This window comes from Columba livia, chromosome 2 (assembly GCF_036013475.1).
Source record: "Columba livia isolate bColLiv1 breed racing homer chromosome 2, bColLiv1.pat.W.v2, whole genome shotgun sequence".
NCBI lineage: Eukaryota > Metazoa > Chordata > Aves > Columbiformes > Columbidae > Columba > Columba livia.
The window spans coordinates 25,937,225-25,950,238 of NC_088603.1; the positions used below are offsets into that span (position 1 = coordinate 25,937,225).

At 37.9% G+C, this 13,014-nt stretch overlaps 1 protein-coding gene across 1 annotated transcript in view; it reads left to right on the top strand.

Moving 5' to 3' along the window:
* Nucleotides 1-11,105, top strand: part of VPS50 (VPS50 subunit of EARP/GARPII complex) — a 92,469-nt gene extending 81,364 nt beyond the window's left edge. Inside the window, exons 23-28 of the mRNA XM_005504929.4 lie at nucleotides 1,637-1,785; nucleotides 2,896-2,992; nucleotides 3,140-3,298; nucleotides 5,683-5,804; nucleotides 8,712-8,901; nucleotides 10,360-11,105. Of these exons, the coding sequence (XP_005504986.2) occupies nucleotides 1,637-1,785; nucleotides 2,896-2,992; nucleotides 3,140-3,298; nucleotides 5,683-5,804; nucleotides 8,712-8,901; nucleotides 10,360-10,479 (837 nt within the window). The 3' untranslated portion in view covers nucleotides 10,480-11,105. The remainder of the gene's footprint in view (nucleotides 1-1,636; nucleotides 1,786-2,895; nucleotides 2,993-3,139; nucleotides 3,299-5,682; nucleotides 5,805-8,711; nucleotides 8,902-10,359) is intronic.
* The last annotated feature ends 1,909 nt before the right edge of the window (nucleotides 11,106-13,014 follow it).

Here is a 13,014-nt window from a genome sequence, read left to right on the forward strand (position 1 = left end):
TTTTTATGTTTGTGTTTGATGTCTTTGGGAGAACTGGAAGAGCATTTCTCATTTAGCAAATCCAGTTCCCTGTTGCCTTGGGCTGTCACATCCAGGAGGCAACTATCAGCTAAAATCCAGGATGGTTAAAGTGGAACTTGTGATCTTTTTATTCCTCTACAACTCAAACCATTTTAACACCTTGGACATGATTATCTTCCTGGTTGTCTACTATTCTTAATGTCACTTTTGGCTTGGCTTTCATCTGAGCAGTAAACACATTCTGGTGTTGCTTTGCCTGTAGCAGCAAAGTTTTCATCTTTCTGCTCATTGTATATCACTTAAATTCTCGCCAAATCTTTATGCATTTTGACATAATTAATTTTTGCCTATCCTGCCTCTAATTGCTGCAGTATAACCACTACAGGACTGACAGATATTTTGCTCCCAGAACAATCTCCCTGTGGTTTTTCCCTTTTTCACCTGATCATCTGTGCAGCACCTTTTTCTGTTGTTTTTTCAAGATCTACAATGCATAACCTTCTTGCCACAATCCTGATATTTAGAACGAGTTAGACCACCACTTAGTTCTATCAGTGTTTCTAGTGCTCAGTGCTTTCCTCTTCTTCTTAGCCGAAACTGTCTGAAAAGTCTGTACATAGCCATTATTCTATTTGGTGTCACTAATCACAGTTATTCTCTGCTGTGAAGCCTAGAAGAAGCTCCTGGTGACTCCTTCTGATTCTTTAGTTAGTTCACTGCAATTTCCTCTCAGTTTGTTTCTGTCTCCAGTTGGGAAAAACAAACCAAACAAAACTGCGAAGCTGCTTTATTTATTATCATGGTTTTGCCTTCATCTTTGTTCAGTTTTCCAGCAATCTGAGAATTATGCTAGTTTTTGAGTCCAGCTATAAATGTCACATTTATGCGTTATTGTTGTCATATGGGCTTTGTGTTCATACGTTGCTTTACAGTAGACGTGTTGTGCACCTGATCTTGCTTTTGAAGAAATTATTTGTGCCAGTACTTTGTCACTGTGTTATTGCTCACATTTATTTTCATTCCATACAAACAGGTTGATTTATTGTAGCACCTGTCTGGCCACAGAGATTCTATCCCAGGTCACAGAAAGCTCTTACTTAAGCAATCAGTGCTGTGTCATGCTTGTCTTCTTTATCTGTTTGGGGTTCTGTATCACCTTTACTTGGTAGCGTTTCTCATATTTTTGTAGGCTGTGTCTAAGCATTAAGTGTCGTATGAGTAATTAATCTAAAGCCAGAAGTATATTTACGTTTTTGTGTCCTGCTATGGTTTTGGCAAATAGCTAAGCCACAGAGTGTGTCCGTTTATATACCCGCTTAGGCCAATATGAGAGTTCTGGGAATTTCTTCCTTCTGTGATTCCTCTTCTAGCTGTAACTTGTACTTACATTCCTCAAATGTAGAGGTGGGGAGTTTCCGTCTCCCTTTCTCACACTCTTTCTCCCTCCTGTTCCCCTCTTTTCCCACTTTTATGGTTGTCTTTTGATTCAGGCTTGGTTTAAGTTGCACCTTAGAATTAGAAGCATTCCTTCATCTAATCTGCCAACTGAAACTGCTCAGCCGGAGCCATTCTTGCTGTTTTTGTGGTTTTTCAGTTGTTTAATTCTTTGTTTTAGGAGGTCTCTGCTGATCCTGCAGGAACTCTCACAGCTGCTGAAGAGAGAAAGGAGAAGGTGCCAAGCCCACATCTCAGTCATCTTGTAGTTTTGACATCTGGCAATTTGCTCTACGGTTTGGCAGAGAGAGTGGTGGCCACGGAATCCTTGTAGGTTATTTACTGTACACTGCGTTTGGTGGTCACTGAGGACTATGGAGTGTTTAAGAGATTGTGATTACAAGCCAAAACCTTCTTGAGAGTTCAAATATTCTTACTTCTCAATATGATTTTAAATGAGTGACAGAGGTAATTTCTTAATTAAAGGTAGCAGGACTTAACCATCTGGTCTAACCACCTGCAAGCACATGCAATGAAATTTTGCTGCAGCTGGTCCAGTAATTTGTGACAGTACAAGGCCAAATCTAACACGAAAAAAGCTTAAAGAGGCTAATGCAAGTATTTAATGCGTGCTTCATTTAAACCTTATATTAAGTTCCGAAATGGTGGTGGCTGAGACTCAAAACTGCTTAGTTAATATTGGTTTGGCTTGTATGGCAAAGTTGTTGGCAATGGGTGGAAGTTTACCGGTGAAAAAGAGATTATAACAAGCAATTAACACAAAATAACAAAGTAGTTTTTATTTGGTCAGAATAATAGTAGGAGTCGGATAGGAATTATTTTTCCCCACAAACAAGATAACAGTTAAAGATTAGAAGTTCGTTTTAAAATGAATTAAAAAATATGTTTTCAAATGAGCTTATTTTATTTTGCATTCATTTATGCTTGTTTAGAAATGTATTTCTTTGTTATTATTAACAAATCTTACCCTTGAGAAAGAATTTGATCTCATATTCTATCTTTTAAAGATGCACCAGTATATAAGTAATTAGGAATGTTATTTTGGAATGCTGACTTGCATTTATTAATATTAATGTGGACCAGAGTATGGAAATTATGGGACACTTGTCCACTGATTTTACTAGACTTTGGATCAGACTTTTGCAGCGTATCCTGAGTAAACAGAAGTATGAATTGTTGATATTCAAGCCTTAGTCTCTCTCTTCAAGCATTTTCTTGTTTGCAACCATATTTTAGAATTGTCAGAATTGAGAATACTTGCTGATATGCTGGTATGAAACAGATACAGTTCTTCTCAGGACTGAATTTTCCAGGGTTACATATTGTTATTGCCAAATACGTCAACTGCAGAGTAAATGTTGTACAGAGACAAGCCAAATCATGCATTTAGCTCACAGTAAATTTTCTTTGCTTTCAAAGGGTATTTCTGGCTGAGCAGTTTGAGTTTCTTCAGCCTCATCTTGATGCAGTGATGCCAGCTGCCAAGAAACCTTTTCTTCAGCAATTCTATTCTCAGGTCAGAATACTGTAATTCACAGCTGATTTTTAAACGAAATATTTGAAACTTGTACAATATGGTGCAAGTAGTTGTACATCATAGTTATATATTGCTCTTATTAGCCAGAAATTTACTGAATTTAATTTTATTTATATTCTGTTTCAGACAGTGTCAACTGCCAGTGAACTACGTAAACCAGTTTATTGGATTGTTGCTGCTAAAGCCATTGATTATGAACAAATGCTGCTTCTCATGGCAAACGTGAAATGGGATGTGAAAGAAATCATGTCACAACACAATATATATGTAGATGCTCTTTTAAAGGTGAATACTTTCTGGGAAATGGTGTGCTAGAGTTTATATAAACATTAAATTACTGTAATACTTCTCTAAAACCATTAAAGTAGCATTGTTTGAACAATAGAGCATCCTGACAAATGCTAAGTTATTATAAGGAGGTCTGTCCAGAATTTTCATTTTTCTTGGTGCCAGCAGACTGTTTTTAGTGATGATTTTTTACTACATGGTGGGTGAAAGTGACCACAGAAGTTTAATGAGTTTCGTGTCTGTCTTGAATGGTAGATAAATGTGTAGTAAACAGAGTAATATTGGGGAAAATTCAGTGGCCTTGGATAGTGGATTTTTTTTACAAAGCCTGTTTGCTGTTCTGCATAATTTTAGCTGTTGTCTTTGAGATGTATCATAGGGGCCGTAGGTCAAACCAACACCAGTAATGATCGTGCACTATCTAATTGAGGTTGCTGTATTTAGAAGTCAGCATGAGAAAAGGAAGGTAGAAGGAAAGTTATTCGCCCAGCTCTCAGTTATTCACCCAACTTCTCAATTGCATTCAGTAGAAGTGGTTATACAATTGCTGTGTCTTATGGCATAAAAACCCAGTTCTTGGGACAATCTCTCTCTCCTTTTATGTATGCCTAACGGCTGTTTATAAAGGTCTTCAGAAGTTCTGGCAGTGGTATAATTATATTAATTCTTACAGAGAAACTGAAAATTTTATTTTAAAGATATGTGAAATATGTATCACAGAAAAAGTTATTCGTCTGTATTGAGCAGCAGTTTTGATTATGTCTTTGTACTTTGTAGCTGTTCTCTGCTTAAACAAACAAACAAACAAAACCCCCAAAAAAACACAAAGAAGGGAGAATCTAGCAGATGATGTATCATTGCACTGAATTTCACTGAATCTTTGTCATTTCCCTTTTTTATTCTGCCTTGGCTTCTTGAAATCAGTTTGTACCCACAGCATTTGATCTCTGCAGTAGAACTTTTTCCTGTTGTGAATGTACAACTGCTAATGATTTTGCTTCAGGACAATCAGGGCTAATACCATTTAAAACCACTTCTGGCCTCTACATTATGTAGCTAATGATAGTTGCTACAGAAGCTTTTAAGTTACTGATAGGCAATTAGTGATGTGCTGTGTACCCTGGGATTCCAGGAGTGTCAGATGTAAGCCCAGTCTTTAATGTTAAAACCAATTATTTTAGCTGTGTGCACATGTGCAAAATTCTGTACTTGGTCATAGTATGTATGGAAGCAGATAATACGGCGGAAGAGGATTGTTCAAGAAATTCATTAACTCGGAGTGTTTGTCATCGTCATCTTCAGAAGAGTGAGTTGTATGCCAATCAGAGCATGGTGGTGTGGTACCCTGTTTCCTCTTGCCAAATTCCCCTTTAAGAAGACTTGTGTTAAACCCCAGTTATTTGGTCAGATACTAGATTAAATTGGTTATTGAGATTCCCTTCTGATTTTTTTCACTTAGTGAATTTTTGATAGGGAGGAAAAAAAAAAAAAAAAGGAGGAAAAATACCCAGATTAACAGCCTTGGAATGAAAGCACTTTGTTGACAAATATGGTCTTAATAGGCTGCAGTACAAACTGGTCTTGCTGATTATACAGAACAGTTCATTATCAGTCTGCTTTATATTTAAGTCATGTCATACTCTTTTTTAAATGACAGAGGCATTAGTTGCTGACGACAGATTTCTACTTCACATTATGTAAATTATAAAATCATGGTAACAGTAATTACATTTGGTTATGACCAGGCCATTGATGTTTCAGGTGGAACCAGAAACCTTCCCTCAACCTGAATTATTAGCCAGTGTTGCAGTGTGCTCCTAAACTGTTAGATTTGGGCTCTTTTCAGTGGGTGCTCTCAGCTCCCTTTAAAGCACTGGGGAGCTGTCTAATGTGAAAGGCTGAAGAATGAAAAGTGGTTATAATATTTCTGAGCTTCTCTTTGAAAGCTGATGGGGCAGGTATTTAGAGGGGTAAAGAGATCATCAGTGGATTTTCTTCAGTAGCTGTATATTGAGTTTTAAGAAGTTAGTGACTAGTTTGGGGAGAGAGGCAATGAAAGTGGCATTTGAAGGATTAGCTAAGGGGTTAATTTTCAGAGGTGTCAGTTTCACAGAGAGCTGCACCTCTGGGAGAAAGGAGTATTTCCTTTTTTAAAAAAATACTGAGGTAATGTCGTGAATAATGTGCTAGAAGTTGTATGCTTTCTACTTTACACATTAAGCTTGTCTCTACAGTCTGTGCCTTTTTGAGCTTTTCTGATTTGCTCTTATTTTCAGTGTTCTCTTTCATGTGCATTTCTGATTGTTTTTGTTGTTGCTAGGGATGTATAGCGTATGATACCTTTCATGCTAAAGGAATAATGATCTTCCATGTTTCCTCAGGAATTTGAAGAATTTAACAGAAGGTTGAATGAAGTGTCTAAGCGAGTCCGTATTCCACTGCCAGTCTCCAACATCCTTTGGGAGCACTGCATACGCTTGGCCAATAGAACTCTTGTGGAAGGGTAAGTGAAAAGTCTTGCTTTTCAGTAAATACGTCCATAATGATAACGTCTATCTTCTGGAATGAAAATTTCTAATTTTGTAGTGCACTGGTAAGCCCTTGCACTTTTGGGGAGTCTAAAAAATATCAAGGCTTACCATAGTCCTTAGTAGGTGTTTCACAGAGTATGGTACAGCATTAAGCCTAGAGGGGATGGCCTTGTATCTAGATGCTGCTGAAGAATTACACTGTCTGTGTGTTTTATTGAAGCATTTAAAACAACATTGTTCTCTTTTAAAGAAACTTCGATCTGAAAGTTATTGTTTCCTGAGAGCAAAGAAGAATGATAAAGTGTAATTGTCAGCATCTCTATGGTGATGCCATTTGTCTTTTCCAGGAAGAAAGATGGAGTTGTCAACCCTAGCAGTTATCTTAGAATAGTGATGGAGCAGGATTTTTTCACATTTATCAGGAACAGAGAGGTGTCTTAGTTGGCTTGGTAAATAGAGGCTCGAGCACCTTAGCCAGGAACTGCTCCGCCTTGCGCATCCCTCCCTCCTAATCAGTGTCCAGTCTATTCAGAGTTAATATTGTGACCTGAGCATTGCAGTGTTTTCATCTATTGCATTAATTTTTGTGTTTTTGTCCCCTTGCTACATATGTCTGGGCTCTGATCATACCTTCTGCATCATAGAATATGTACCATCTTCCACTCTTTCTGCCTATTTTTCCCTGTTTCCTTCTTGGATATCTTTACTCTATGCACTCCCTAGTACCTGTTTTACTCCTTTTCCTTCCAGTCTCCTGCTGTCTGCTCTAAAGTATAGGACCTCAACAGCGTTCTTCTTTTCCAAGTATTAGCTGTCTGACAAGGATCATCAGCTTCCACTGCTTCCATCAAGCCATCATTTTTAAACTCATGCCTGTTTCTTTTTATGCCATCCTTCCATCCTTTTGCAGTCTCTTGAGAGATCTGTTTCATCTTCAGGGAGACTAAATCCAGCCATAATCCAGACCTATACCATTATCTTTACTTTTTGAAATTTTATTTCCACTTATCATGCCTCAAATTAAAAGAAGCAAAGATATGGAACAAAAGCCTGTCTTCTCTCCCCATCTCCCTTTCTTTTCAAGTGGATAAAACTGTCAGTCGCTACCACACTTCTCTGCCTTAGCCCTTTTGCCTGTTTTGGGCTTGTTTCTTTCTCTTACTTCACAATCGTACTCATCTTTTGTGACTTCAGTGTTCACAAACCACTTAATTCTTAGCTGTGAAGGTCATCGCTCATATGTCTTGTTCCATGCTGCAGTTTTAGTTCACACTTGGGACTTACCATGAAACTTTCACCTTTACTTTCATCTAAGCATTTCACTGACTGGTAAAAGTGGAATGCGAATACCTTACTGATATGATTTGTCCTATGCCCTTTCTTAGAGTATAAAGAGCACTTATCAATCTCCTCACAAATATCTGCCTGTAATTTCCTTCTTGCTCTGTTCCTTATTTTTTTCCTCACCTGTCTTGTAGGTATGGTTTTTTTTTTTTTCCATTGGGGAAAGGGAATGAAGATATTCTGAACAGCTGATTCTCTGAATACCTTCATAACTTCTTTCAGCTCAGAGTTCCATGAAGGTATGGAATTAAAAGCCATAAAGGAGATGTTTCTCCTCTAGTCCGCCAGACAGCTTTGAAATTGCTCTCATCGGGCTCTTTGCTGAGCTGTATCTCCAGTACAGTCAGCCGTACCCTTCTTTCAATTTTACCCTGCCCTGTCTCCTATTTCTATGTTCTCTCCTATTTCCCATCTGGCTTCTTGAAGTGTTTCACTATGTCCTGTTGAGAATCATCATCCAATCCTCTTCAGAGCTCCAAAAGCCTTGTGCTTTGCTCCCCTTTTTGCCTTTGTTATTTCTGCATTCTGCAAATTCTTTCTGCATACCAGCTGCAGTTTCTTCCTGATCTTGCTGTGTATCCAGTTTCCAGCTGCATTTTTCTGCTGCCTCCTTTGCATCAGGCCGAATAATTTAGGGGCTGTATAATAATTGCATCAGCTTCATGAATCAATGGAAAACTAAGCTTGCTTGAAATTTGGTAGGAAGGAAGAATAGAAATGGTGGGACTGGACTGTTGTTTATGGCAGCAGCCCGTGGGTGGGCTGCATTAAATCTATGAAGACACTGTGCCTCAGAGCAAAACTTCTTTATTCCCTGAACACAGCTGAAATTGGCACTGTTAAGGGCATCGCGATGTCATTTCCTTTGATCTTGACAAATGCAATTTTTTACCCATTTGAAGAACTGCAAAGATCATTATCTTAATTTGTTGCCTATCACCCCACTGTAACCCTTCCTGATAATAGCCTGCCCTGAAATCACCTACTGTCTCTTCTTCTTTGACCTTAAACCTATCACTAGTTTTCTGTCAATCTACTCTCGTTAAAACATTAGCCTCTCACAGAGGTTAGCCAGTGCTGCCACCCCTTATCCTCTGGTTACTGTGGGTGGTTTAAAACAAGCAGCTCTGTGCCGTTCTGTGATGCTGCCACCGCAGGTCCGCCAAGCTCCCAGGGACCATTCCTAAAGCTGCCACATTACCTTGCAGATTTCAGTGGTCATGATCACTTGCCTAAAGCCACTGTCTAGCGTGCTGGCAGCATTGATTTCATTTCCTTTAACCCACTTCTAGTAAGTTGTTCAACGTAGGGTTTTTAGTGGCTTTTATGGGGAGGGTGTTGTGTTTTTTTAAGTAGCACTAGGTATAGTGACATTCTGCTCTGTGAGTGGGGCTAAAATGTATTATACTAATGCAAATAAAGCTCTGCATCACATATCCTAAGAGGAGTTCTCGTCTGCTTTTAACTTAAAACCATAATTATGTTCATTTTTATTTCCTTCTAATTTTCACCTTCCGCCATGTGTCTCTTTTCAGTTATGCCAACGTAAAGAAGTGCAGCAATGAAGGACGTGCCTTGATGCAACTGGACTTTCAACAATTCTTGATGAAACTAGAAAAGTTAACAGACATTAGGCCTATTCCAGATAAAGAATTTGTGGAGACCTACATTAAAGCATACTACCTAACAGAAAATGACATGGAAAGCTGGATAAAAGAACATAGGGTAAGAGTGAAATTTCCATTCTTTTACTGTCTATCGGGAAAATTTACTGTGATGACAGAATCATGCTAACAACTCTAAGTGATCAATGCTTCTGCGTGTTTTAAAAATGAATGTATGCATATATATGTATATATTAATTTATTATAATAAAATCTGTACAGGAAGCTATATTAATATAAATGTGTGTGTGCATGTTTACGTTCATTATATTAATATATCAATATGTTAATTATATTCACATATCATATGAGCTTTGTATGTGTTTGTACTGATCCAGCATCTGATGACTGGGAAGAATGAATAAGCCAGTCTCGTTTACCCGCCGTGTCAAAAAACATGGAGAACTAGAGCAAAGTGAAGTTTGTGTGCTTTTCAGAATGTGCCAAAGTGCACAACTTGATCGTCAAGAAATAGAGTTTGAAATGACCCCATGAAGTTTTACTTTGCCTTTAGGAGTAGATTGCTTAAACTTAGTTCTAAGGCACAATGGATAAGAGTCATTGCTTTTTCTTCCATAACTTTATAATACTGAGTCGGGATCAACATTTCTTTCTAAGTCTTCATTTGTGTTTGGAAAGCATTTAGCATGCTTTCGTGACAGCATAACCTAACTATTATAACAGGACTATGTAAGTAATAATCACTTGCTGTTGGTGCTGCCCATTGCTAAAGTGAAAGGTTTTTTGAAACGGAGCATTTTGAAATCCTAATTTTGAGATTACTTTAAATCTCACTAGTAATGGATGGAAGAAATATGTCTTTAATGCTGTTTTCCTTGTTGTACCTGGAGCCACAAGAGAAATTGTGAGCTGTTGTTCGGTGACCTATGTGGAAAAACTCTTGTGTAAACGTACTGGTGGAAGCTGTATTTTGGGTTGTGTTAAGCATAAAGGTAGTACTGGCAAATGTGGTGTTTTGACGGGTGTTAAGAGTTCTTGTATTAACATTTTTTCCATTTTTTCCTCCTTTATCATGTAGAAATTAATATTGTTTGGAGGCCTGGTAGACAGAAGTATTTAGAAACTTATTGGAAGTGAGAAGTCAAAATAAAAAAGATCAGCTTCTGTCACAGTTTGTTTAGAAAAACATTTTTGCATTAAAAGCTTATCCCATTTATATAGATATTTCTGCCACATCTCACAAAGAGTGGAAAATAGATTAAAAGTTGATTTAGATCTATATGTATTCACAGAAGTACTTTCTGTGAACTCAGTCCAACATGACTAAAGTTGTAAGCATTTTCCTTTATAATCTGCCATGTAGCAAAATACTGGTTTGTCCTCTGCCTCAACTATGTAAAGTGTCCAGACCTGACTTAACTGCCACTTTAAATCTCCCTTGTGTACTGACTACTTCTATCAGTTGAAAAGTCCACAGTGTGTATGTCTGCATTTTGTAATTTTCTATCTTTGTCCAGTGTTTTATTCTTCCATAACATGATCTGCTTTTATTTGCCAGGAATATTCCACTAAGCAGTTGACCAACCTGGTGAATGTTTGTCTGGGCTCCCACATCAATAAAAAGGCAAGACAGAAGTTGCTGGCTGCTATTGACGACATAGACAGGCCTAAAAGATAACTGGAGAAACCTGCTTTCCATGTGACTTGTACATTTTCTGTTCATGTGAAGCATGCAGACAAACCTGTCATGGACTAATGACAGCATTCTCTTAAAAAACATTGTGCATGACCTTTCTTACCAGCATTGGAGACACTCTGAAGTGGCATAATGTTCCAAAATATGACTTTTCTAATCTGTAAAATTATTTTCTGTTTTATTTCTTCTTTTTTTTTTTTGTTACTTGCCCTTGGTAAAGGGCCACTGTCTGTGTATCATTGGTGAGCTGTGTATTTTGCAAATCTGTATACTGTGAGTAAAATCAAAATCAGAGAAACACATTGGCTTAATATATAATTGATGCTCTTTTCTAATAAAAGGGCTACTTGAAAATATTATTTCTTTCCTCCCTGCTTTCACCCTCAGAATTTGTGCTTTATTATGGACCAGTGTAAAATGAAAGGAAATGTACAATATTCAATGTATCTTGCATGTGGATTAAGAGTACAGATCAATTAAATACTCTCATGTTAAAGCTTCTCATCTTCATACGTATTTAAAAATGTCTGTTTATTTGAGAATTAATTGTCATATCAAAATGATCGACTTCAGATTAATAGAAGGTAATAAATACTGAATACTGATAAGATTTCTTTGTGATATTTTATTTTCCTAATTCAACAATGCAAAATGTCATTTACAATAGAAATTAGTACTGTTCCCTTCGTATCATTTCCCTCTTGTCCCTCTGCCAGTCTTCCCTGTTCTGAAGCAATAATGCCTGCGCACAGGAATAATGGTTTTGGGGTGGAGTTTTGGATTGATACTAAGATAATCGTACTATTTCCTGCTCTGCTGTTAGCACCCTGAGTGATCCTGAGGGAAAAAAGAATTGCTTGGCTGAGCATTTGTCCTAGAAATCAGTTTCTCAGATTATCACTGACGCCACTGAGGTTTTCCGGTTTGACTTTGGTTTTTAGTATGTAAAATTTTAGATATTTTTTTATTACATAGTAAACTTTTTACAATGCTCTCAAACTTTTTAAAAGGAAATATGCTAGCGTTGAGCTAATAGGTGAAGTAATTTACATAAACTACAATCCACCATGTATACACCATGGTGCGTTCTCAGTTTTGGATTCACGCTTGGCATTGTACTTTTAATTCAAACATGGGAGAATCAGGACTTACTGAATGACAGCAGTACCTGGTGACAGAAAATTACCCTGTGGAATCATTATAATTGCTCTTCTTTATAGTTTAATTTCCTCTTCAGAAGTGGACTGAGCGTCATTGGGTGAGTTCAGTAAAAGCTGGTACACAGTTTTAGAAGGAAGACAGAATTTACATTTTAAGTGTTGACTGTGTAGTATTCAGCTCCCTTGTTCATCTGTATTTTAAAGGAAATAATATTTAAAACAAATTTAACTTCTTTATTGACCATGCTGTCGTGCTGACTTCTACTTAAAACTTCTTTAGCAGTGTGTCAATGTGCATGTTGAGGCTGAATCGCTTTTGCCCTCACTGTGAAGGTGGTGCAAAAAAAGGAAAGTGTGGTTCATTTTGGAAGCGTGGACTTCTGCGTCAGTTTATCTGCCCTGGAGTCAGGTCCTGAACTGGAGCTCTCGGAAGAAATAGAAATGTGTCAGAGACAATTAGTGTAAAATCTTTTCCACTTTTCTTCTCGTGGGTGTAATAAGAAACGTAAATATCTTTACCAGAGCTTTAGTGAGATGAACACATGCTTAATTTCTCCTGACCTGTTTAGGTTGCTGTAATTTGATTGCCTACCAAAAGGTAGGAGAATAAGCGCTGATTGGAATGTAGGCTCAAGGGAGGAGGAGAGCAATTGCATGAATCATAGTCAGGAATGATTTTTTTTTGTGGCATATCTATAGTTTGACTTGTTATTTATAAGAAAGCCCCCAAATAAAAAAATGTGTAAGAGACAGTGTTAAACCTATGGAACAATTGTTTGATCTTCATTCATCTTATACATGTTGAGACAATCCCAAGCACAAATGCAGGCTGGGCAATGCATCTGTCAATCCTTTAGCCTAATGAAGAATTTAAATCCTGTTCCCCAGACAATGAGTAATCTGATATTTGCCAAACTCAGCTGGAGCACAGATGACCAGCTTTCAAGATTCTGGGTAGGCGAAGGCTCTTCCTGCCCTGATCAGATCCAACTGTCTTTTCTGCAGTCAGGTTGCATCTAATGGTGATGCTGTTCTCCAAAGAAGTAGCTACTGGGATGAAAATAGGGGGAATCCAATTGATTGGTTGCTGTGATGCTGATGTAAGATTCAAGGCCTTGTTTCAGCGCAGATGTAACTATTCAAAGCAGAATGGCATTGATAGGTAAGAGTATCTTGGATCAGCAGGGCTTCATCTGATGGGATAGTGCACAGAGCAGCCCCCAGAGGTGTAAATTCCTGTGCCTGATCTGGGTAGGGAGTTGAATGCTCCATGATTTCACAGGAGTAGCTGAATTTCCAGGTATCTCACTCTTCTGGGGTCCTTGTTCCCCTGTGGGAGGCTTTCCATGTGTACAAC